The following is a 26,465-nucleotide window of genomic DNA, read 5'->3' on the forward strand; positions in this document are numbered from 1 at the left end:
TAATAAGACCAAGAAATCCTTTTTCTATTGTAGTCAATGCAGAGCTTTGGTCATGGCAAAACAGCAAAAATTATAGAAAATGGACATAAATCATGACACAAAAGCATATGACTTTGTTTAGAAAGAGTTCTGTTTATTTTTCAGTGCTATAACAGACTTCTGAGAGAAGTTATCTATTTCCTTCCTTGAGACCTTTAAAAAATGGACAGTGAAAGAGATTGCCCCAATGAATTTCTAGGGTCCAGGTCTATAATACGGTGATTTAATCCTTGGTTTTACTCAAAGAACACTAATTCTGTGTAGGATATTCTCTCCAGAAAAAAAAGTCATCTGTTTAATTAGCAATGGTTAAACAACCTATCACTCACTAGCTAGGTGATTCTAAATAAGTTACCTAACCTCTCTAAACCTAATTATTTACCTGCAAGATGCTTTTTTCAAAGAATTTCATCATAATTAATGAGAAACATTTGTGATCTATGTAGCATGATGGCCAGTCCACAGCAAGTACTCAAAAGATGGAAATTATTACTGATGAGTAAATGAAAATTAAATTAAATTAAAATATCTAGTCCACAATTAGCATTCAGTACTAATGTAGAGGTAAGAATTGCAAAGGATACTTTAAAGCGAAACAGTTTCTTTATCCTTACATGGGTGGTGCCACAGCATTTTAGAAAAAAAAAAAAAAAACATTTGTTACATGACTTCAGGTAAGTTGCTGAAACCCTGCTTTTCTCCTTCTTATCTGTATAATGCAAGTAGAAATGAATTAGATAACCAATTATGTTGCCTCCTTAGAGTTTTTAATTCTAGAGAATACCAGAATTTAGTACATACTAAAAATGTATGCACTATATAAAACTCCAGCTATGAACTAAGAAATAATCAGTTAGCAATGGTATACATTTATTAAAAGCTTAAAATTCACAATGGATCTACAGTATAAGCATCACAAACATAAAAGTTCTTTAATTATTTAAGTATTAATCAAAGAACAAATAACTACTAGATAATAAATTCAAAATGAAACGAAGATATTTTATTTCTTATATGGATTCTGTTTTGTATTCAGAACAAGAAATTATTTGAGTTTCTTATTCTATGAGAATCACACATACTGAGTCTAAATAATCTCATATTCCAAATTTGAGGAATACAAAGTAATGCTGTTTTACCTTGATGATTCAACAAACTTTTTTGAGCCAGCCAAATAGCAAATATTTTAGGCTTACTCAGCTCTACCCTTATAGCTAAAAGCAACCAAAGAATCAATGAATGACTCCACATTCTAATAATTTTTCTTTACATACAGTGAAATTTGAGTTTCATACCATTTTAAAGTATCATTAAATACTAATATTCTTTCTATTTTTTTAAAATTTACCACTTTAAAATGTAAAAACCATTTTTCACTTGTGGACTATACAAAAACAGGCAGTTTGTGCAGAATTTAGCCCAACCCTTTTGCCAACCCTTGCTGTAGTTATATTTTATAAAAGAAAGTGGTAATGTAGGAAATCCGGAATGCCCAATTGGGGTTTTCGTTAGTCAATGTGTTGGTGTTTGTTTTGCTGTCTACAAACCACCCACTTTCTCCCTGACCCTGCAGAAAGGTCTGGGGTTAAGCATAGCTAAGGTAAGCCTGACACCTTGTGGTTACATTGCAAATGGCAGACACCAACCTGGAAGTTACCACCAGCATGACAAGTTTTGGGAAAGGATAAATCTAGGGAGGGAGAGTCCTGCAGGTTCATGGGACACTATGTGGTAATGTGGTGGTAGTGATAGTGGTAGTTGATTGTGGGTAGTTGTTTACTAAAAGAAGCAAAATCAACCCTAAAGTTCATTATCTGTCTTCTCCCTCCAAAAACAATTTCCAAATGGGGGCATTTCTATCTAAAATTTAAAAATATTAAAAAAATAAAGGACCAACAACTTCCAAAGTCTCCTTCCAACTGGAGGTTCCAAAGACACTCGAGAATTTCGCTGGTATGGTTAAGTCTCCCACTTCCAACCATTACTATACATCCAGGAGGACAAATGGGAAAACTGGCCCCAAGTCTCCATTCCGCTCTTCTCTGATGCTAAAAAAAAGAGAACTTTCAAGGAGCTAATTACTGTTGGAAATAAGGGATTTCAACAAAACAAAAACCTGTGATTGAAATGTCACAACAGTCCTAAGGGAAAATGGATTACTCATTGTCTATCCAGGTCAGATTGCCCCAGGGTTATCACACTGTTGTGTTGGAATGAAGTGTTTTGCTCACTTTAAAAAAAATGATTGAAGAGGTGACTCTTTCCATCCCCTTGTCTCTAGGAATGTTTCCTCCAAAACATCTTAGACTCAGCTTAATCCTATCCTATAGGATTAAGGGTTAGGAGATTCTGTACTACACTACACAGGATGCATAGTAGATTCACACTTTTGTCTAATTCACAGCCATTTCTTTGTGTTGATGAGAAAGCAGAGTGGGGACACTTAGGGAAGGCATATTTGGCAGGGCTTCTCCCCAGATACTATAGTCACAAAAGTATTTTTGTTGCTGTAAGGGACTATCCTTTGGAGGTAAGAAGCCTGAGAGTCCATGTGTGCTGGGCTTTCACAACTACAGGAAGGGATTAGGTGGGCTAAAAGAAGCAGGAATGACCTCAACTGACAGTATCCCCAGCATAAGCAGAAAGCTGGGTAGCCGGGGGTAGGTGACCTGGCAATAGACTTAAAGGACCAGATTTTGGGGATCCCACTTAATCCTCCATGCTGTCAACTCAGACAAAGGACATAGAGGGGCTAAGTCTAGAGCCAGTATTTAGAGAATAGGTTTCTGAAACCAATCTAAACCTGCACAATTAGAATTAGAGAGGGACACCAATGCTGAATTTTGTTGTCTTGAGACCATATCACCCCTCTTTTCCTGGGTTCCACTCTCTTCTCCAGGAAGAAGTGATGAGACAGAATGAATCAACCTCATACTGGTACCTGCCCCTATGGGCAAGGCAGTAAAAGGGGACCTGTCACTTTTCCTGAAGTCCCTCAGATAATCAGCAGGACTGTATGGCAGAAGAAAAGCTGTAGTAGTGGTTGGAGTCCTGCTTCCTTTCTAGGGATGTGCTAACTTTCCCTCTGGGGTGATTTCACTTTGCTGCTGACTTCTCTCTGGTTAACTTCCACTGTGCTAGATATCTGCCCCAGAACCCCCGGGAACACAGCTGTAAAGATTCATAGATAACTTAAACAGATAGGGTTCTCTTAGGTTACACAGTGGTTTTAGTGGAGGGAACTATTCAAATATCACCTTTCCACCTCCGACTTGTGCTTTACAATTAAAAAGCTCTGAAATCTTCTCCTAAGACTTCTCTTTGGACAAAGGGGGATCTCCTCCGGAGTGATTGCAGGGACCTGAACACCTTCTCTCAGGCAGATCTTCCAAGGCTCTATCCTGGACACCTGGCCCCACAGGATGGAGAGGCTAGGGTCTCTCCAAGGGCTTTGCCTGAAAGGCCTGTCCAGCATTGTAGGAGTTAATGTGGGTCCGCACGTGAATGGAAGGGGAAGAAGTTGGAATTGATGCTTCTCGGGGGCGAGAGGGGCGGGTCTCGCTGACTCCTGATTGGTTTTACATTTTGTCCAATTTTTTCCCCTCCTCTCTCATTCTCTCACTCCCTCTTTTCAGCTTCCTTCTCTGACCCCAGGGGAGGGGAAACCGGAATAGTGAGAGATCAAAAATAAACCTCTTATGTCAAAGCCGGGAAGGAAGTATAAATACGAAGGGCTCAGCAGCCCACTCGGTGCTTCCCGGAGAGTGGAGGAGGCAGGAGGCGGCTGCGCGGGGCCGACGCGGGGCTGGGGCGGAAGACCAGCGCACGCGGGTCGGGGCGCCAGCTGCTAGCGCTCAGCTCAGCGCGGGAGGAGCGGGCTGCGCAAGCCAGAGGGGCCGCCAGGGGACCGCGGCAGCCGCGCGCTGTGGCCGCCTGCTGCCACTGGCCGAGTGGGCCTTGCATCTGATTGATCTTTTTCCTGGAGAGAGCGGCTGGGCCACCCTCCGGCTACCAACACCTGCCCGCATCGGGCGGACTTCTTGCAAACTCTACGGTGCGCCGCAGCCAAAGCCCCCATGCTCCCCGATTCTGCCGCAGCCCGGTGGCAGGCGCTCCTGCTGCTGCTACTGCTGCTGCTGCGGTTGCCGCCGCTTGCCCGCGGCGCCCCAGCCGGGAGGGCGACCCGGGGGCCGACTTCGGAAGTGGTAGTGCCCAGGCTGTTGTCGAGCAGCACCGGCGAACTCACGTTCCACCTGTCCGCCTTCGGCAAAGACTTCGTGCTGAGCCTGACGGCCGACCCCACCTTCCTGGCGCCGGAGTTTAAGATCGAGCGTCTCGGGGGCTCCGGCAGGTCGGCCGGGGGAGGGGGGGAACTACGCGGCTGCTTCTTCTCCGGCACGGTGAATGGGGAGCCTGAGTCGCTGGCGGCCTTCAGCCTGTGTCGCGGGCTGAGCGGCTCCTTCCTCCTGGCCAACGAGGAGTTCACCATCCAACCGCTGGGCACTGGGGACTCTCTGGACCGGCCGCACCTCCTACAGCGCTGGAAACTTGGGGAGCGCAGCGGGGAACCAGGGCTAACTGCAGCCGAAGCCCGCCCCCTCCCTCGAGGACCCGAATGGGAGGTGGAGACCAAAGAGAGTGAGGAGCAGGAAAGAGAGGATGGTGAGCAGGAGGACGACCAGGAGGAGGAGCGCAAAGAAGAGGCAGAAGGCACCAGTGAACTGCCACCACCCTTGGGGGCCAAGAGTAGGACCAAGCGGTTTGTATCTGAGGCTCGCTTCGTGGAAACACTGCTGGTGGCCGATGCGTCCATGGCTACCTTCTATGGGGCCGATCTGCAGGTAGGACTCCGAGAGCTTTCCCCAGTTGCTCTGCCTGGATGCCCCCAACACATCTCCCAGCACCTGTCAATTTTTCCCTTCCCAAGCCCTCTTCACCCTCCCAAACCCAACCCCAAACCAGGAAGAGTAATAACTCAAAATGTTTAACTTCTTCCATCCTGACTTCTCCACTCCAACCCCCAGTTTAGAGTGGAGGTGCTGGCATAGTCTTCCCGCTCACAACCCTCTCAGTCTTAGTCTCCAGCAGTGATAGGAACAGAAAGTGGGTTTGAACGCATCCCCCAGGCACCTGCTTCTCCCAAAAGAGATGAAATTTGAACATTTTGGAAGAACACCCACCCCTACCCTTATGTCCTCAGCTCTCTACTGTTGCTAGAGAGGTTCCCAGTGAAAGGCAGCTAGACTGAAAAGAGGTAGCTATTTGGCTCCCCTTGGGTAAGGAACTTTGGTTGCCATAAGTAAAAGACATTGTCTGGAGGGAGTTGAACCTGGAAAGGGGCTCCCAACTTCTGTGTGCCCAGCTGGTTGTAATCAAGGGGCATGGACTACCTTGCCAACCTGGCGCTGAGCCCCTGCAGAACTTGGCAGTGCCAGCATCCAGCACAAGGAGGGAGGGGAACAAAATTTCTGCCTGGGGGCTCAGCCTAGGCAACTGACATTTCAGTGAAAAAAGGAAGGGAGTGGGGAGTGGGAATGAAACTCTTGCAATTAATGTCTTTGGAGGAGCCAGAGCTGTGCTTGGTCCATCCAGCTGTCCTCTGCCCAGATGTAACTAACTTTCAAATGACTGGGACAGAAATACTGAGTACAGGGGATGACTGCTGTAGCCAGACCATCTCTAACTAGATATAAAGATGGTGCTGATTTAGCAAGAGATGTCTGTATCACCCTAAGCCCTGATACCTCCTTCCCAAAGACTGGGCAGAGGTCTTTCCAGGAGAAAAAAATATGTCTTTTCAGTGAAAAAAGAAGAGAGCTATCTTTCTCTTCAACTAGGGAGCACAGGACCAGACATTCGCCAGTAAGAGAAGAACTGATTTGCCCAGAGGTCACAGTTCCCTGAAATAGGGATCCTGACACCACAGCAGCTCAGTTAACACTTTTGTAGTGATGGCATTCTTGGCTGGAAACCCAATTCTAGTTCAGCCTGTGCCCGACTGTTGAGGGCACCACAGGCGTTGGCATCACCTATGCAGAATAGTCCAGAAAAGAAGGCAGTTAGCCCTCTATTTCTCACCTGATCTTACCCACTCTCCTATCACCAGGAAGTGCAGAGTGAGAAAGATCCAGTGAAAAATGGATGGGACAGGAAGTACTGCTGGTGAGAGATCCATGTGGCTGCTCTTCTGGCTACTGCAGTCTTTTGTGGTATTGGCTTCTCCCAGAGCACTGCAAGGTGGCTCTGAGCCCTCAGGGCACTCTAACTCATGAGCTCTTGGTTAATACTGATTAAACATTTGCTTCTCTGCTGACCCTGAGAGCAGGAGAGAGGCACTAGCCTCCTCTGACTCCTTTTCCCAAGCAAGTAGTGAAGAGGGTATCAGAAGAAGGTAAGAGGGCCTCTCCTATCTCATTAACATCACAATGCTCAGCTTAGGGAGCTCCACTAAGAAAGAAGCTGAGATATATTTATTGCAAACCTAGAAGAGAGAGTCTGGGCCTGTCCTCCTGAGCAGACCAGTTTCTGACATGTACCTGAAAACTAATACAGAAAAGCCAAACAAGAACATGGGGAAGTATCAAAAAAATGTCTTTTTTTTTTTTTCAGTCTTTCATGCCAAAATGTCCTCCCCAACACCTTCCTTGGTCTCACTCTCTCAGCTCCTCTCCTAGACACGGGAGATGCCAAGTATTTCCCTCAAAGACATATTTGGCATCTCCAGACATCACAGCTGTCCAGAGGCAGCCACACTTTGGCACTGGGATTCAGGATTCTCCAGCCACTGTAACAGAAGGCTCAACTGGGTTCTGCACCAGGTTTTATTCACTCTGATTGAGATCCAGTTCTCCTACCCCAGACATGATGCTCTCTCTGTCACAGAGCCATCAGGGCATATCTATTCTCATGGGACACCTAGCTGGATTGACCTGGGTGATAGTTGCTCCGTTCCCTCCTCCTCCACATATGCAAGTTTTCTGGACCTTTGACAGCTACACACAGGCACCTCTGCACCCAGCTAGCACCAAGTAGAGAGCATCAGAATAGGGTCACCACCTGTGAAGGCTGCATTCTTCTCCCTGGGGAGTGTACTTCTGAGTCTCATGCAGAAAAGAAGTCTTTACTGAGCTGGACTAACCCTGCCCCCTCCACCTTGGTCTCATCAAGTGGCAACCCACCTGCACTCCTGCTCCCACCTATTAGGGTGAGAGAGGGGCTGGGGCACATCTGTCTCTATGACAACCACTGGCTCCTCTGCAGCCACTGAAATTTTCAGCTTAATGCCTTGGGCTTTCTAAAACAGGTCCATATGCTCAGCTGAGAGAAGAGTGAAAATCAAGGCTTGGCACCCCAGGGCCTGGCCTACTCAAACCCTTTATCCCCAGATGGAAGCTAGTGGGTGGGTTTTTTTTTTTCATATTTTTATTGGTTCATTATAGTTGTACATAATGATGGGATTTGTTGTTACATATTCATACATGATTTCAATACAGCAATATAATTTGGCCAATATTACTCCCTAGCACTTGCCCCCTCCTTTCCCTACTCCTACCCCATGGTCTCTTTCTTCTACTGATCTCCCTTTGATTATCATGAGATCCCTGCCCCCTCAACCTTTTCCTTTAGCCTTTTTAGCTGAAAGCCAGTTCTTTAAACATAACTCTCCAAGGAATTTCCTATAGACTTCATTCACATGAAGGGAGGGCACTTTGGGGTATCTTAGAGTAATTGGGGAAAGATGTTGAAAAGAGCATCTCTGCCCTTTAGGGAGTAAAGGACACCTGTACATAATCAATTCTAGTCTCAGTGCCTATGAGGGTGCTCCATGATGAGCCCATCTCCTGGAAGGTTCCACCATTTTCTGAGTATGTTCAATTTTCAGAGTGGTTTTACATGCATGACCTCATGGAAATACCTGTGAGGTAACAGAGAGCTCACAGAAGCCATAGACTTTTCCAAGGTTACAACACTAATGAGTAATGGGATAGATTTGCAAACCAAGTCTCCCAAACCTGGGTCCAGCACTCTTTGTGATTGCACCATGGTACCTCTTTAGCATAAGAAAGTCTGTAACTCCAGTTCACCCTTTGGCACTTGTCTATGTTGTGGGGTGGATCCTTAAATTGAGCAATCCAAAGATATCCAGCTGAAGTGTGAAACCCTATTCTGAGAAGAAACCACCTTCACCTTCAAAGCTGTGAGAGCTGTGCTCCAGTCTGGTCCCACTGCTAAGCGACAATGAAGTTTTCCAGAACTCTGTACCATTGCTTTCACTTAATCCCTTGACAAAAGAGGCCCCTGCCTCCCACCTTCTTATCTGGTTTCAGAGTTAGAGAGCTCAGACAAAGAAGGCTTGCTGAAAGGAAGGACCACCTTGAAAGAGAACATTAACAATGTCTGCATCCAGCCTTTGCTCATTGCCCCCTGGATGAACCTGACCAGACAGAGTGAGTGGTGGGCTGAGCAGTGCCCCAGGCTCTGTCTGGGAAGTCTCTGCCAGTGTTTGGGCAGAAAGCTGAGCTTCTGAATTCTCTTTTTAACAGAAAGGGGCTGGGAGAAGTGTTGATCTTCCCCAAAGCCAACCAGAGCATCCCTAGATATCAGGCTCCTGTCACAGCTATCTATCTCATCTCCTTACTCCTATCCTCTGGGGCCAATGTCTCCCACAGGCTCTCACACTGATCATATAGCCTAGTTCACCCAGCACAGTCCAAGTTTATGCCTGTTGTGGCATAATTATTAATAACATCATCTTTCACTGTCAAGAGTGTCCTCGTTTAGAAGATAACAGAAACAGAGGCCCCACCTGTTCTGTAGCTATCCCAGTTTTCATGGGTGAAAGACAAGTGTTGTTTGTGCATGAATTATGTTCTTCCCACCGGCAAAAGCATGAGTCTTCTCCCCTTGTGTCTGCTACAGTCAGAACTACTAAAGATATGAAGTATTTCCCAAAGAAAATATCTTAATATCTAAAGGCTAGGTGTGCATAGACAATGACAGGGACAGCCTTGCTTGCTGGCATGCTTTGGGTTTGTTTTGGCCAGACTATAGTTTTCCTTGCAGTAGCGATGATGGGTGGTAGTGTGGCAACCAGGAGCATAGAATTTAGGGAGAAATAGAAATAACTGTGTCCTTGAACAAGTTACCTATTTCTGCATACCCTGATTTCTTCACCAGAAAAAATAGAAGCAGTTACCTAAGTCCTAGCATTGTCTTGAAGATAGAACTAAATACGGAAAGTACTTGATCCAATGCCTGTACATAGTAGGTGCTCAACAAAGCATAGCGATTACTAGAGTTGCCTTCAGTGAAGGAAACCATTTGTCACAGTTGGATGATGGTGCAGCCACACAACACTGGAGTGCCAGCCACTGCTTTTCAGCTTTGCTCTCCCAGAGGGCAGAAAGGCCTTCTTTTTCAGCTTGCCCAAACTCCCGAGTGTTTAAAGCTGACAACTTGTAGTCCTGTCTAAGTGTAAGCTTTAGAGAGGTGACATTGCTCTTTGCTATTTGGAGAATAAGGCAAGATAAAGGATACCCATGCAGATACCTCTCTTTCCTCCTCTCACTTCTTTCCTCTTTCTTTGCTTCTCCTCCATCTACTCACCAGTACTATCTTGAGCCCTAGAGAAATGCCAGGAAGAATAATGGCCCCTGGTTGTGAAAACTGGCTTTTCCATATTGCTACTCTTCTGATCTCTGCCGGTGTGTCACAAGGGGAAGCTTTAGGGCCTGTTATGTGATGACCAAATGGGCAGAGAATAAAAGGTGATGTTCTGACCAGGAAAACGACTGCTGGATTCATTTGGCCCAGGTTCATTCTCCCCTAGACTCCCAACCAGCTTTGGCTGCCACAGGAGCCCCCCTACTGGAGGGGGAATCCCCTTGTTTGTATCTGAAAGAATCAGAGGTGTATGTCCCAGCCAGCTGACTGGACCATATTTTTCTATTCCTGTGGATACCAATGGAGAAGACTCCCCCCACCGCCCCCCGCAAAAAAAAAAAAAAAAAAAAAAAAAATTCTTTCTTTCCCTAACAGGAGTTAAGGGCATGAGATCCCCAGGTCACTCAAGAGTAGGTTTGTTTGACCATTCTTGGCCAGACTGATCATGGGTTCCTACCAATTTTGGGGGTGGTTTTAGAGGTTTTCTGCAAACCATGGACCCGATAGTCCTGGGTATGAGGTAGGGAAGGATCTTGTTCACATTCTTGGGCATACTTCCTGCATTTACATGGTGAGTAAGGAGGTGTGGGAGGTATAAATAGACTCCAGGTGGTAGAACAAGCCATCTGACCTTTCCCTTGATCAGCTCCCAGGCCTACTCCCTGTACAACTAGAAGTCAGGCTTTCCCTTTAGACCCAGAGGATTGGTGGGGAATCAGAGGTCCACAGACCCGAGGTGACACACCTGGCCCAGGCTCAATGGTCTTTCCCAGATACCCTGAAAATGCAAAAACTCCTGCCAGTGTTTCTCTGAGGGGCCAACTGGGAGCAGGAGATGGTAGGGATGACAGAGCTGCTCAGGGACACAATAGACTTGGAGAGGTCCACAGGACCAGGGCTTAGGATTCTGAAAGGGACATTGGACCACACAATCCTAGCAATAAAAATGAGATGGCAAGTGACCAGGAGGAATTTCAGATGTCTTCAAGTCTAACCTATCACTTTGAAGCAACATGGCTCCCTGGCCAAAGCTTCCTGGCCCAACAGCTGTGCAGTGTCTGGAGAAGAGAATCATATGAGTTCCCTAAATTACAGAGAAGAAGGTCCCTGCAAATCTTAATTCTGGGAAACTTCTCTTGTTTTACCCCAACTTTCATAGAATGATTTACACCCACTTTCTTTTTAGTTGTAGCTAAACACAATACCTTTATTTTATTTTATTTTATTTGGTACTGAGGATTGAACTCAGGGCCTCACATGTGCCACGTGAGCACTTTACCACTGAGCCACAACCCCAGCCCAATTTACACCCTTTTCCTTTATCTTCACTGAGGACATGACCAATGCATCATCTCTCACTCAGTCTGTCTCATTTGATCAGCTTGGATCATACAGACTCTTCTCAGACCTCAAGTCTAAGTTTCTTGTGTTGACCTGCCTTGGCCCGATGCTTAGCAACTGGCACCTCATGGCTTCACACCATACTTGAAAGATCTCCTCTTCCCCAATTTTCAGAATATGAAATGGGTACTCCATGAAAAGAAATCTGTGGTCCCTGCCTGTCAGACCCTGCTCCTTCCTAGAGAGACTAGGAGACTCTTTCTGAACCCCAGAAGCAGTAAAGACCTGGCTAGGAATCAGCCTCAGCAAGCTATCATTCCTCAGTGCTCACCCCCAGTTGCATAATATGTGATTGCTTTTTTTTTTTAGGAATATAACTCCAGGAGCAAATGCCAAGTTTCAGCTTTGCTGATATTTACATCAGCCTAAACCCAACTAGAGTACTTGACATGCTAAATAACCTGCACTTAGTAACCTGCCAACCTTTTTCTGTAGAACTAACAAAATACCTGGCTTCTTGCCTTCAAAGTGAACAGACAGGTCCCATTCACAAAAAAAAAAAAAAAGAAAGAAAAAATGAGACTCATCTGGAACTCCCACACACAGCCTGCCCCATTGGAATGTTCCTCTCTAGTCTTTCCCCCTCCTTCAATTCCCATCTTCCAGACCACAGAAGAACAGAAAGAGAGGCTGATAGGAGGTGGTGCTCCAGGGAACAGAGAAGCAGAACACATGAACAGCAGCCCAGCTAACCATTCTGCAAACAAAGGCATGCCTGCCTCTGTCCCTTTGTCTCTGCCTCTGCAAAATAATCCAAGAGGGCAACTTCAAGAAGCCCCTGTGACAGGAGAATCAGCTCCCATCTGGCCTCCCCTCAAAGCCTTGGAATTCATCAGGGGAGCTGTTGGAAGCCCAAGGACAGGATAGAGGCCAAGCAGTGATGTAGGTTCCTTCATCTGGCTTGGGTGAAACTGAGAGCAGGTGGGATCCTAAGCACATGGGTCTCATTAGGCCTTCTGGATTCTCTCAAGTCCCAAGCAAAAGGGAATAAATCCTTCAGGGCTGTCCAAGCAAACATCAACAAGCCAAACCCTGGGAAACTAAATGAGAAAAGTAGGATTGTCAGAGACAGACCTACCTGGGCTGGCATCCTGGCTTTTAGAGTGGTGTGACCTTCAACAAGTTATTGAACTTGTGTGACTCACCACTTCCTCTGTGTCTGCTTCATAGAGTTATTGTGAGAATTTGATGAGGTGATGTGTGTCTAGTGTGGCCAGTGGCTGGTGCAGAGTAGCTATCGCTAGGAGTATTTATTATAATGAGCAAAGTTTGAGGTTAACAATTCCCATTCTAAGGAGAAGAAATTACCCCAACAGACATTAGGAAAATGCTTGGCTGAATTCCAAAAGAGAAACTCTAACCTTCAGCACTCAGATCATTGCTTCCAGGCTGAGGCCAGGGAAGGGGAGGAGGTTGGCAGGAAGACAGTTGGTGTCCAGATTAAGGCAGAATAAACCATGCAGCCCAGAAGAACTATCTATCTGCAGCTCCAACACAATAGCCAGGAGCTATATATGGCTATTTATGTGCTTAAAATATAGCTGTGTGATGGAAGAACTGTCTTCTAATTTTATGAAATTTTAATTACCTAGGATTTAGATAGCCATGTGTGGCTTGTCTGGATGTTAAATGCACAAGCTTTGGGGCCAGCATTTGGGTTTAAATTCAGATCATCCACTCATTCACCCTATGATTTTTGGACCAATTACTGAGCCTCAGTTTACTACCGTGGCAAATGAAGGGAAATAACAACAAGCCCACAATGGGTTTTGTGAGTCACGGCAAGATATTATATACCCAATGCTCAACCCAGAGCCTGGAAGGAACAAGGTAAATGCCCTGTCACAAGCCATGATGGCAGAGGGCAGGTCAAGGGCCATGAGATTGAATACTTCCCCCTTCCCATTGTTCTTCCTTCCTGACAGAACCACATGCTGACCCTGATGTCAGTGGCAGCCCGCATCTACAAGCACCCCAGCATCAGGAACTCCATCAATCTCATGGTGGTCAAAGTGTTAATAGTGGAAGATGAAAAATGGGGCCCAGAGGTGTCAGACAATGGTGGGCTTACACTGCGCAACTTCTGCAACTGGCAGCGGCGTTTCAACCATCCCAGTGACCGCCACCCGGAGCACTATGACACGGCCATCCTGCTCACCAGACAGGTGTGTGGGCTGGCTCCAGAAATCCTGGGCCTGAAGGGGGACAGGCTGGGTGGATCAAAAGGAGGGCCACTAGGCCTGCCCAAACATGGGAACTGTCTCCCTGCTGGCCTCAGCTGGACGCCAGAAGCCTAATGCTTGGAATGATGAGGAGGAGGTCATGAGGACAAGTGTGAGGTATTTGCAAGGGAAGGAGAAGAATCTTGTAAGGGCTCTTTTCCAAAAGTTCGTGACCAGCTGTCTGCTGAGGTCATAACAAGAGGAAACAAGCTCAAGCCACTCAGTGAGAGAGCTGGAGTTGGAAGTGGGACAAGGGTTCTGTCTTCAGGGGTTGTTAAACATAGAAGCAGGTAACCAGGCAGTCCTTCAAGATTTCCCATGGCAGGAGGGCTGCTTACCCACCAGGCTTGATTTAAACAGCTTTCTGAAGACAAGGGAGCGTGGTATTATGTGCCAGGCCCTGTCAGCTCCTTCAGGACTCACAACAGACCCAGGGCCAAGGATGGTGCTATCCCCATTTTATAATTGAGGAAACTGGGCACAGAGAGGCTACACAGCTCTCTTGCCACACAGTGGCAATTCCCATAGTTGAGCCCAGTCAGGCTTTCTGTGGGGTCTTTCTCTGAACCACTGTGTTGTTCTGCCTCTCAAAATGAGCCTATGAAGTCCTAGTAGCCCTAGGATGCTGCCATCATAAAATAGGGAACAGGCTTTCCTATGTGAGTGGCCCATGGGAGGACACGGGGCCCTTCAGATAGCTTCGTGTGTGTTGTTGATGTTGTTGATGTTTGCAGTACTGAGAATGGAACCCACGGCCTCACACATGCTAAGCAAGCACCACTGGGCTACATCCCCAACCCTTTTATTTTTTTTATTTTTGGGATAAGATCTTGCTAAGTTGCCCAGCCTGGCTTCAAACTTGGGATCCTCTTGCCTCAGCCTTTTGAGTAGCTAGCATTAATAGACATGCACCATTATGCCCTGCTTCGTTTTTTGACAAAAGTGATTTTCATGGGTCGCTCTCCAAGTTTGAAAGACAAGGATAGGTGAACTAATTTGACCATAACTAAGATAGAAAAAAAAAAAAACAATAATGAAGGGCCACAAGGTCGGATATCAAGACACATAGAACCCTACTGCTGCTACCTAGACCTTTACAAAGCTCAGTTAACACAGGTGATACTTAGGCCAGCAGTTGAGTATCCCATGTAATGGCCGGTGGGGAGATTCGCGTGTACCTGGTGCCTTCCTGTGATCCTATGCCTGCTGTACACATGCCACAATCACTGATGGCTCTCTTCACCAAGCAGAACTTCTGTGGGAAGGAGGGGTTGTGTGACACCCTGGGTGTGGCGGACATCGGCACAATCTGTGACCCCAACAAGAGCTGCTCCGTGATCGAGGATGAAGGGCTCCAGGCAGCCTACACCCTGGCCCATGAGCTAGGTAAGATTTGCTGTGTCAAAGCCACATTACCACATATAGGAGGGAACTACTTCTTCCGGGCTCAATAGTCAGCTATCACAATTGGCCATCATATCTCATAACGTAATTCTGACAGAGTGGGTTATATACAATAGACATTGTGCATGCTATTGTAAACTCCATTCCCATCCTGAGCATAAGAACAAAACACCACAACAGTGTCCTGAGGCATCATCAAAGTCACCTGAAGAGTGCCAAAACATGAAACAAATGTCCAGGTAGAGCCATGATGCCATACATAACTGAGCAGTAGGATGTGGGGTACCATGTTGGACAGCAATTAGAAGAGGTAAATGTGAAAATCAGACAGGTAGAGACAAAAAAATAAAGGGTTACTAGTGTTCCTCAGTCATCTGAGAACACTTTCTGGAATAGATAAAGCTAAAAACAAAAATCTTTAGGTAGTCAAGGTGTGGCTATTCTCACAAGGAGCTGGTGATTGGTAGCACTGCCAAAACCATCACCACGGCTGGTCATGTGGAATAGACCACGGTCTCTCTGCTCCCTCAGGGCACGTTCTCAGCATGCCCCATGATGACTCTAAGACCTGTGCACGGCTGTTTGGGCCTATGGGCAAGCACCACATGATGGCACCGCTCTTCGTCCACTTGAACAAGACGCTGCCCTGGTCTCCATGCAGTGCCATGTACCTCACGGAGCTCCTGGATGATGGCCACGGTAGGCCCCACTTGGCTTCCTCTCTGCTTCTCCCTGTCCACCTGGCCAGAGGGCCTTTTGACAGCTCTTGGCACCTGCACTGACTTGGGGAATCCCAAGACCTGTGCTTTCTCAGAATGCTCTTAGGGTGGGGAGAGACGTCAGAGGTGTGTCATTCTTGGAAAGGCATTCTAAGAATTTCCCCAGAGGGCTTCTCCTTGCCCAACTTCCTGTAGCCTGAGCTCTGGGCTAATTTAGATTTATTCATCGAAGCAGGTGGAGTTAGTTTAAGAAGTTTGTCTGGAAGAAGTGAGTCTGAGCAGAGCTTAAAGGAATGGAAGAATGTTTATGGTAAAGAGGAGAGAAGATAATGCTCCAGGCTGGAGTGGTTTCTCCTATGATAGCTCAGAAAAGGCAAGGAGGCAGTCATCAGGTTGTGTGAGAGCAAGAAGTGGGGGATCAGGGATGCCTGGTTAAAACAGCTTGAATTTTTGGATAAAGCAGTGACACAATATATTCTTCTCTTTGAAAGAGGCAGGGTGACAAGTAGTACAAATATAGTAGATTATCCAAACAGCAGTACTTGGGTCGCTCTCCAAGTTTGAAAGACAAGGATGGGTGAACTAATTTGACCATAACTAAGATAGAATGTCATGTCATGGTTTTTAAGAGGATATTCACATTCCCAATTATTGTGATGTAGGTTAAGGGTATGGCTAGATGGTTATCACTAAGTCCACACTGGGAGCCATGGGAAATGCATCCTAGATGTTCTGATAATAAAAGAGAAAGTCAGTCCTATAAAACTTCTTGCTATTGTTAGTCAAAAAAAAAATTAAAAACAGTCTTAGATGATTGGGTATTGATAGTGTTTAGATCAAGGTCAAGGAAACCATGATGTCTAGAATTTAAACTATATCATATGAAATTTGATTGTAATGTGGGGCCATGCAAACTGAGGAGACCCTGCCCCTTGTTCTTACTTCTCTGCTTCCTCTCTTCTCAGGCGACTGTCTCCTCGATGCCCCCACCTCAGCCCTGCCCCTGCCCACAGACCTCCCAGGCCGCAGAGCCCTCTATCAGCTAGACCAACAGTGCAAGCAGATCTTTGGACCTGGTTTCCGACACTGCCCCAACACCTCTGTGCAGGACACCTGCACCCAGCTGTGGTGCCGCACAGATGATTCTGAGCCCCTTTGTCATACAAAGAATGGGAGCCTGCCCTGGGCCGATGGCACCCCCTGTGGACCTGGGCACATCTGCTTGGATGGCAGCTGTCTGCCAGAGGAGGAAGTGGATAGGCCCAAGGTGAGGAAGGAGGAGTGGGAGTAAAAGAAGGTGAAGGCTGTTTGCAAAGGGGGAACCACACTTGAAAGTCAGGAACTATGAGACTTCAGGCTAGACTGCAACTTCTGACTTCTAAGTAAAATCACTCATAACAAACAAACTGAAGCATATTTATCCATACAAGCAAGGAGCCCTTAGAGGCTGTACTCATGGTCTATGGGATGCTGCTGTTGCTCTGGGAATTTCAGCAACTCACCCTTTGAATTGCTTTGAGACTGAATAGAGAGCTTTTATACAGATTGATGAGAGGTGTGAAGGCCAAAGATGGGCACAGAATAAAAGACAGCCTTTCCAAATTCCATCATAAATGAAAAGAGTGAAATGGACAGGAACATTTTATCAAGGATTGAGTGACAAGTGTTCATAGCCTCCCCATATTTAAGCTGAATTCCTAATTAGAGATGAGGGGAATGAGAGTCATTGTGGAATTCCATACTCAAAGAGGAGGAGAGAAGGAATTGGAGCTGCCTCTGACCAGGCAGAGAAATCTTGGCCCAGTGCAGAGGAAACTTGCATGAAAAACCAAGGCAATGCCAGTGAGGGTTTTTTAAATGATTCACTTCTTTGCACTGCTCTTAATACATCCAAACTGCAAGGCCGATCACATTTCCCTTACTGCGAGTCACGGAGCCATCACTATGAAACAGCATCTGCTTTGTTTCACAGCTTGATCCCCACCCAGCACAGAATCACCAGGGTGGCCCAAACTCACTCCATGGGGCCATCCTCCATGGCCTGTCTTTTGTACTAGGCTTCAGCAGCCTTTTGGGCCACATAAGCCACACGCTCTCATCCTAAGCCTGCATCAGTGCAGGATTCATGGATTCATCTCAGCAACCTCCCAGACCCCTCATTCATTCTCTTTCCACGTTATTGAAGGGAGGGGCGAGAGGTCAGTCCACCCACCTCCAGAAGCAGAATCAAGCTAAGTGCAGAGAAAGAGGGATATGATATTTCCCCTATTTTTATGGAGAAAGGGCAGATCATAAAATAATTTATATACACAGAATTGTCTAAAATGAAAATATCCCATCTTTATGATTATATATTTGGAGCAAAAATATGAAAGGATATTGATGAAGATCATAACAATGGTTTTCTCTGGGTAGTAGTATTTTTAAAGGGATTCCTTTCCTTTTTCACACTCTTCCATATTTTTTCATTTTTTATATGTACATGCATTTTATAACATTTTGAACCTAGGGACAAAGCTTTCTTCTCATAAATTAATTGTACACTTGGAAACAATTGTGTATGTCCCATGTATTATCCTAGCATTGGAATCAGTAGCTGGTAGACTAGTGGCAGCACCCCTCAGAGACTCTTCCTTTAGACATGGGTTTTCCAACCTTGGTGCTAGTGACATTTGGGATAAATCTTTACTGTGGGTCCTGTGCACTCTTGGTGATTTAGCAGCATCCTTGGGCTCATCCTTCTAGTTGCCAGTAGCATAAACTCTCCCCAGCTGGGACAACCACGGTATTTGCGCACATTGCCAAGTGTCCCGTGTAGAACAAAATGTGCTGCCATAGAGAACCATGGTGTCAAACCCAGCCATATCCCTATGAAAGGCTCTCTTTCATTTATTCAGCAGTTATTCTGTTGTGCACCTGAATAAGGCGAGGTACTGTCTTATATACCAGGCAGTCAACTGTGAATGAGCCCTGCACAGCTTCAGGGTTCACAAAGCTTCAGCTAGGCAGGCCACACAATCAATTATCAAATAACTGAAGCAGATACAGAACTTTGTGCACCAAGATGAGAATAGCTAGATGATAAAGTAAGGCCCAGTCCCCCCACCTCTTTACTTCTGATCCAGTGGCACTGTATATTGCAGGTTGTGGTGGATGGAGGCTGGTCCGCATGGGGGCCCTGGGGAGAATGTTCCCGGACCTGCGGAGGAGGAGTACAGTTTTCACACCGTGAGTGTAAGGACCCAGAGCCTCAGAATGGAGGAAGATACTGCCTGGGTCGCAGATCCAAGTACCAGTCATGCCACACGGAGGAATGCCCATATGATGGTAACAGCCATTTACCGCCACTCCTGCTAGGGCAGCTGCTATTTCTGCTGCAACAGATTGCCAGGGGAGGACAAGGGTGGTTCTCCCAGGATGCAGAGTTGAACTGTAATCCACATTTAAATGGGCTCTGCAAACTTGGGAGTAGCTCTTGGGGACCCAGGACAGTTCTTATTTTATGTTGGGAAATGCTGGCAAAGTCAAGGAGAAATTTTGCCCTGATCTTCCAAGATGTGGAGACAGAGTGTGTCACTCCTAACCAAACTTATTGAGGAAGGGCTTTTGCAGAGGGGCTAGTGTCTAGGATAATAATCCTCCTGGAGGCATCTGAACCCTCATCTATGCACAGAATGGAAGTGTTTTCCAAAGCAAGTGCAGAGCCAAACCTCCAAGGTCTCTCCAGCCAGCACTTGGCCTCAAGAGGAGGGAGGATTTCTGAATCCGATTCCTGTATACATTCCTGCTGAGAAGAGTTGCCCATCTTTCCCTGGGGCCATAACAACTGCCTGACAGAACAGTCCCAGGAAGCAACACTACCTACACCTTTCCCTGGCATATTCCTCTTCCTTGGAATGTGCTAGAAGCACACACAGTAGCTTAGAGGCAGTAAGGGGCCACAGGAAACTTATGAAAGGGAATCATTAGAAATTTTTCCCCCAACCAACCCATCCAACTCCCCTTTGGACAGTTCCAAGAAGGATTGGCAGACATAAAGACAAGCAGAGGTTTAGGACCGGCTCGTCCAAGTGCCAAGACACCTTGGCATTTGCTTGACATCTAATGGGAGAATCTGTAGGCTCTGCAGTTTTGCAAGAATCAGCAATGGCATGAGGCTTTAGACATTTTGTTCTGGAATTGTGAGAGTTTGCCTGGCATATGGGCTGAGATGTTCCTGAGAAACGAAGAGGATGAACATAAGGTACACAGTAGATAACAGGCAATAGGTAACATGATTTCAGATACACCAAGGTCAGCCATTTCAATCAAGAATTTTTTAGGACTCTTGTGTGTCTAGAAATATAATGGTTGTTATAAATGATATAAAAATGTACTCTGATTAAAGAACCAAAAACCCCTTCATCTAGCAATTACAATTTAACCTATGAGGCACAGACCCTAAGCATGGAAGGAGTTCAGAGAAAGGAGATGCTTTTAGGGGAGTTTGAACCAAGGAAGGCCCAGAGAATGGAGATAGCAGCAAGTTACAAGGGAACATTTCAAGATAAGGAAAAGGTGTGAGAAGTGCCATCATTTGCAGAATTTGCCAGTACATCAAAGCCAAGCTGAAGTCTAATTCAGAGTGTAAAGGCTGTCCTATCAGGTCACCTGGAAGCTTCTCAAACACAGCCAAGACCCCCTCTACTGTAGTGACTCAGAACCTCAGGGTGGAGCACCACATCTGTGTCTGGAAGTTTCCACGGGTCATTCAGATTCACAGATAGGGTGGAGAATTACGGGAGGAAGACCAGGTCTAATTTCAGGATATGTTGGGGGAAACACCCAGAACTTATTTCATATGGATGCATCTGTAAGCAATGTGGAGCAAGAGTGAGTAGAGGCAGGTACCTGTAAGAGGCTGGTCACTGGGTCCCAGTGGAAGCCCTGAGGTCTGATGGGGATGGTGAAAGTAACATGAAGCCATTTTGGATCACAAATTTTCCTAAATATAGGGGAGTACTTTATGACAGATTGAAAATCGTGGATAGAGATGCTCAAATGTACAGGAGGGTCAAGGCTGCTAGTCTCAAGACTGAAATATGGTAGTGTCATCAAGTGAAAATCAAACCAGTTAGTGGAAGGACCACATGGTACTTGGCATTGCTGAGTAGAGGAAAGAGTAGTACATGCAAATAGAGCTCCCCCATAAGCACCCAGAGTTACAGGAAGTGGAGTATATGGATGGGTAAGACCAAAACTAGATGTACAAGTTGAAGAGCCATTGGCCACATGCCCAGTGTCACTGAGAAAATCAAGATAGAGTATTATTAGCAGAGTTCCAAAAATATAGCTTCATGCATCATTCTGTACCTGCCACATTTGCTAAATTTTTCCCTATTCCTATCTGTAAAATAAAATCAATGTCTTTCCAAATGGAAAGGATATTTATCCCAGAAAGGCCAGCAGGAAGCTAGATGGTTCCTTTCCTTACCCCTTTGAGTACGGATCACATGTGCATCTAGGTCAGGCTGTGTCTAGAAACATTGGGCCCAGATGACACTGGTCCTGCATCCTTGGGTTGAGTCCAAAACCTAGACCAAGAAATGGTCCTTGAGTCAAGGAATTTCTCCACCTACGTTCTCCTGACTTCAATAGGTATATTACAGTCACACCATTTCTTACTCTTTTTAGGGAAAAGCTTCAGAGAGCAGCAGTGTGAGAAATATAATGCTTACAATTACACTGATATCGACGGAAATCTCCTACAGTGGGTCCCCAAATATTCGGGGGTGTCCCCCCGGGACCGCTGTAAGTTGTTCTGCAGAGCCCGGGGGAGGAGTGAGTTCAAAGTGTTTGAAGCCAAGGTGAGAATCCTACTGTACTCAGATCAGATGGGGAAGAAGGCACCTGTGGCAGACCCCTCCTGCAGGCTGTTTCTATGTACCATATACTCTATCATCCTTTCCTTTCCCAGGTAATCGATGGAACTCTATGTGGTCCAGAGACTCTGGCCATCTGCATCCGAGGCCAGTGCGTCAAGGCTGGCTGTGACCATGTGGTGGACTCACCTAGGAAGCTGGATAAATGTGGTGTGTGTGGGGGCAAAGGCAACTCATGCAGGAAGGTCTCCAGTTCCTTTACCCCTTCCAGGTGAGCTTCCCCAGAAATTGTACACTGGCAGAAGAGCATATCAGACTTTGGACTCTAATCAGCCCAAGTTTGAATTGCAGCTGCTCCTTAATAGCTCTGTAGATTGGGCAAGTTATTTAAACTCTCTGAGCTGCAGTTTTTCTGTAGAACGTCAGCCATCTATCTGAGAGTCACTGTAAGGACTGCGATGGAATGAGTGGAGCCCTGGGCACAGGGTCAAGCCATAGAAAGGATGGAACTCAGGGCAGCTGTTTTTTTGTTTTTTGGTTTTTTTTTTTTTTTTTTTTTTAGAGGGAGGCCACCTGGATACAATGTATCAGCTCTGAGTCAATCCGCTGGAGGGCTGGGCTGAGTAACCTGGCCCTTTGCCAGAAAACAGTTCCTCCAGGCCTCTGCTTTAGGAAGGACATCTCACCTTAAGCCTGGTGAACCTTGTCCTCTTCTAGATGAATCCTCAGAAAAGAGGGTACAAAAGAGTGGCTCAGCAACCTCACAAATCTGAGAACTCAGAACAGTTTTCTAACATCCACGTGCCCCACATTCATGTAGCTCCTAGAATTTTTCAAAGTCCTTTATTTCAACGGCCTCATTTGATTCCTAAAACAAGTTATGAGGTAGACAAGGCAAATACTATTACCCATTATGTTACAGACAAAGAAACTAAGGCAGAAAATGATTAAGTGACTCTTCTAAGATCACACTGAGAGTTAATGATGGCCAGAAAGAGAACCTGGATTTCTTAAGTCCTTGGGGATTATTTTTTCCTGCCATTCCATGCACTTTCTAAAGAATAAGGGCATGGTCACATGGTAGGGGCTACACTCTGCTACTCTGGCACTCGTACATATATATTTTTCTGGCAGCTAGGTAATCATCCAAGCCTCCTCCCACTACTCCATCTGCAATTCCTCAGAGGCTTTGAAAAGTGATCACATACCTAGTGATGCTTGCTCTACCCTGCCTCATATTCATTTATTTTTCTCCCTCCCTTCCTCCCTCCCTGCTCTCTCTCTCTCTCTCTCTCTCTCTCTCTCTCTCTCTCTCTATATATATATATATATATATATATATATATATATATATATATATATATATATATATTTGTGTCTCATAGTAGACAACTTGGTAGTATTCAATTTTAAGCTCAAAGGATATAGGGTGGAAAACCATAAGTTCTTCAGATTGTTGGTCCTTTAGCAACTTCCTCTTAGGCACTGGACATATGGGCCTTGGATATTGTTATAGCCTTAGACTAAACAGCTAGTCCTGGCTGGGCACATGACAAGAATAGCAAAGAACTGGACTGTCCTCCTCAATACTCTTCCCTTTCTCCCCAGCCTCTATAACCCAGATCCCCAGAGGAGGACAAAAGAACTAAATTTTCTCCATCCTACATAAAGCCCCATGCCTATAATGGACGAACCATTTTCCCTAAATAGCTTCCTTTCACTGCTTGGTACTCATGGCTGGGCACACTCAAAAGGTGATTCCAAAGAAGTAAGCTTTAACTATCCACCATCCTGAGATCCTGCCCTAAGTCCGTAATAACCATAGATGCTGACTGACTCAAAGAGGTGGTATGGGACTTCCACCCAGGTCAGTTCTGGAACAGGTGACAAGATCAGATTTTTCCACATGGGTTTGAAGTCTGGGTGTGGAGGTGGCCAAGCCTAGTTTTACACCAGCACAAGGAACTAGATATATTTGAGATCTCACTTGAGTCATGAAGTGCCAGATTTGTCTGCACCAGTGCAGCTTTTCAAACCCCTTTGGGCTCTCCCTCTATGTTGTTTTTAAGATCCATCCATCCCAACTCCTTAACCCAAACACCTATAATAGAGCTGACAGATGAAGCAAAACTCTTAAAAATCCTAAGTACAAGACATTTTTTTCTGCTTCAATAGCTAATTTATTTAGAACTATGGGGCAATTCCTTTATTATTGAGTAATTGTTTTTGTCTGCTCACTCCCAAACACCAAGGATGTTCACTTCAGTCTCAAAGACACCCTAAGGACCTAGGCTGCCACCAGTCCTAACAGTGTCTCTCTGTTCCTATTGTAGTTATGGCTACAATGACATTGTCACCATCCCAGCTGGTGCCACAAACATTGATGTGAAACAACGGAGCCACCCAGGGGTCCAGAATGATGGCAGCTACCTAGCATTAAAGACCACTGATGGGCGGTACCTGCTCAATGGCAACCTGTCCATCTCTGCCATAGAGCAGGACATCTTGGTGAAGGGGACCATCCTGAAGTACAGTGGTTCCATTGCCACCCTGGAGAGGCTACAGAGCTTCCGGCCCCTACCTGAGCCTCTGACAGTGCAGCTCCTGACTGTCCCTGGTGAGATCTTCCCACCGAAAGTCAAATACACCTTCTTTGTTCCAAATGATGTGGATTTCAGCATACAAAACAGCAAAGAGAGAGCAACCACCAACATCATCCAGCCACTGCTCCATGTGCAGTGGGTGCTAGGGGACTGGTCTGAGTGTTCCAGTACCTGTGGAGGTGGTTGGCAGCGGCGGACTGTGGAGTGCAGGGATCCCTCAGGCCAGGCCTCCACCACCTGTAGCAAGGCTCTGAAACCTGAGGATGCCAAGCCCTGCGGAAGTCAGCCGTGTCCCCTGTGATCATGTGGTGGGAAAGGGTCTTGTGCTCATGGACTTGGGATGCTGGGGTGTGGACAAGGGTCCCCTCTGATGACCCTGTATATCAAGGTGGCATGGCCTGCCCAGGCCTTCCCTTGCCGCAGCCCCTTGAGTACTGCCTGAATTCATAAGGGGGAGGAGAAGAAGGGATGGGGATGACAGATCCTAAGTCAGCTGTCTAGTGGACTGAACCTTGCTCAGGTTCAAATAGAGGGCATAGGTTAAAAGGCAAAAGTGCACTTATTGACTTCAATGGGAGACTCAGAGCCAGCCTATTTGCAAAGGACTAGCAAAGTTAGATTTAAAGTTTTTTTTTTTTTCTATTTGGTTTCCCCGATAAATAATCTACCTCAGAGGGGAAAATATATTAGTACAAGAGAGGCGTGGGGCAGGGAGTCAGTGACAAATGTCAAAGCAAACTCTGTAGCTGTGCCCCACGCTGTCTTTGGAAATGACCATGACTATCTTCAGTGTTAAAATTCACCATCTAAAGGGCCACAGTGTTGGTCACAGGGTTGTGGAGAGCCACATGTTCTCAGGCTGCCACCTGCCATGGTGGACCCATTTCAAGTATTTATGCAAATGTGTCTCTGAACTAAAGTGTGATCTTGTGCCAATGAAGTGGTGTAGTCTGGTTCATTCTTTAGAAAGGGCAGGGGACCCAAAGCCCCACAATGAAGGTAAAACTAGGTCAGCTCACCTCAAGCACACACAGAGCAGCTAGCATCTGGCTTGTCTCTTCTGATCTTTAATAAGAAGGAAACTGGGAGATCACCATGGTTATGTGGTACCTCTTGGGCTCATTATTCTTGAGAAAGAGTATCCCATTTTACTCTTCAAGCTGCCCCATCTTACATGCTATTCTGCTTCATTTTATTTAAGTGAAAAATACACGATCCTTCTAAGATCTCAGGAATTCTAAACCTGTACCTAGGTAACATCCCAGTGACTTCAGCATCTGTTTTCCAGATGATATGCCAAATTTCATCCAGATTTCATAATTCTTTTGGCCCAAGAAACTTATATCTCCCCCATAAGCCCTTTTATCCAGTGCCGCAGTCTTGGCTGGGCACTGAATCACGAGCCACTCAAGCAGGAACAAAACTTTATTTTTGAAAAAGCCGCCAATACTCCGTAGGCGCCGGCAAGCCAAACCCGGTCCTCCCATGCGGGCGTCTGCCGGAACTCGTGTCCCCCCGAACCGGGGCCCGGACCTCCCCCGGAATTTCCTCCTACTATCCTTCCCCAACCAATGGGAACTCTCCAGGAGTCCCGTAACATGAGTCCGGTAGCAGGCCAAGGTGAACAGCAGGAGCCCAATTTCCATATGAATGTAAATCTTAACATAATCATATCATCTCAGTGGCTAGCTGGCGACACTTTACAACCAAAGGTGCCATGCATCATTTATCTGCTTGTGGCTCCTAGCAATCCAGGATGGCATTCCCCACCAGGTAACCCATATCTACCTGAGAGCCTCCAATATCCCCTTTCCTGCCCATATTTTCTCTTTTCTCTCATGGCTCAGAAGCACTCTCTGGCTCAGTCTTCCATATAAGTAATTTAGTCCTTGGTCTTGAATGGGTGAGAAGAAATGGACAACATTAAGAAATGACAGTTCAGTGGCAGAGCGCTTGCCTAGCAAAAGTGAGGCACTGCATTTGATCCTCAGCACCACATAAAATAAAGGTATTATGTCCATCTACAACTAAAAATTTAAAATAAAGAAAGAAAGTAATGACATTCTAAAAACAGAAGGAAGAGATCTTCTTTTGGCCCCTTTGTCCTTCCCTTTGGGTTTCTCTCAAGACATGGGGACACAGGCAGAAAGGATGCTGTTGGAGCCCCAGTGTGAATGAGTTCTCAGACCCTTGGGGCCCAAGACAAGGCCAATGCAGTTTCAGCCCCAACTGTCCCCCTTAGCTGGTCTCTACATGGTGGCAGTTGACAGAGATATTGCTTTTCCCTCTCTGCCCAGTCTGTTTAGTGAGTGGGAGGCCGGGCTTACCTAAACATAAACAAGCACACACAGAGAGGCATGTTGCTGATGACTACTAAAAGCAGATTTTTCCTTGCTGTGAACCAGTTTTGTTGAGGCTGATAGATGTTTCTGTAAGTCTTTATCTCCTTCTGTTTATCATTCTTCCCCAAGCAATCAAGGGCAAGTGTGTCCCCCATTAACTGCCCTTGTCAAGCCAGCTGTGCCATCCTTACTGCCTGCATTATTACCAGGC

At 46.1% G+C, this 26,465-nt stretch overlaps 1 protein-coding gene across 1 annotated transcript; it reads left to right on the plus strand.

Annotated features, from left to right (window-relative positions):
- The first annotated feature begins 3,904 nt into the window (after window positions 1–3,904).
- On the plus strand, window positions 3,905–24,565 carry ADAMTS8 (ADAM metallopeptidase with thrombospondin type 1 motif 8). The gene is made up of 9 exons (XM_081280567.1): window positions 3,905–4,880; window positions 13,029–13,268; window positions 14,576–14,711; window positions 15,261–15,428; window positions 16,414–16,715; window positions 18,592–18,775; window positions 21,122–21,294; window positions 21,405–21,580; window positions 23,643–24,565. The coding sequence occupies exons 1-9, from the start codon at window positions 4,116–4,118 to the stop codon at window positions 24,211–24,213; spliced, it is 2,715 nt and encodes a 904-aa protein (XP_081136693.1). The 5' UTR covers window positions 3,905–4,115; the 3' UTR covers window positions 24,214–24,565.
- Window positions 24,566–26,465: the final 1,900 nt, after the last annotated feature.

Source organism: Spermophilus citellus, assembly GCF_964194105.1.
Source record: "Spermophilus citellus genome assembly, chromosome: 2".
NCBI lineage: Eukaryota > Metazoa > Chordata > Mammalia > Rodentia > Sciuridae > Spermophilus > Spermophilus citellus.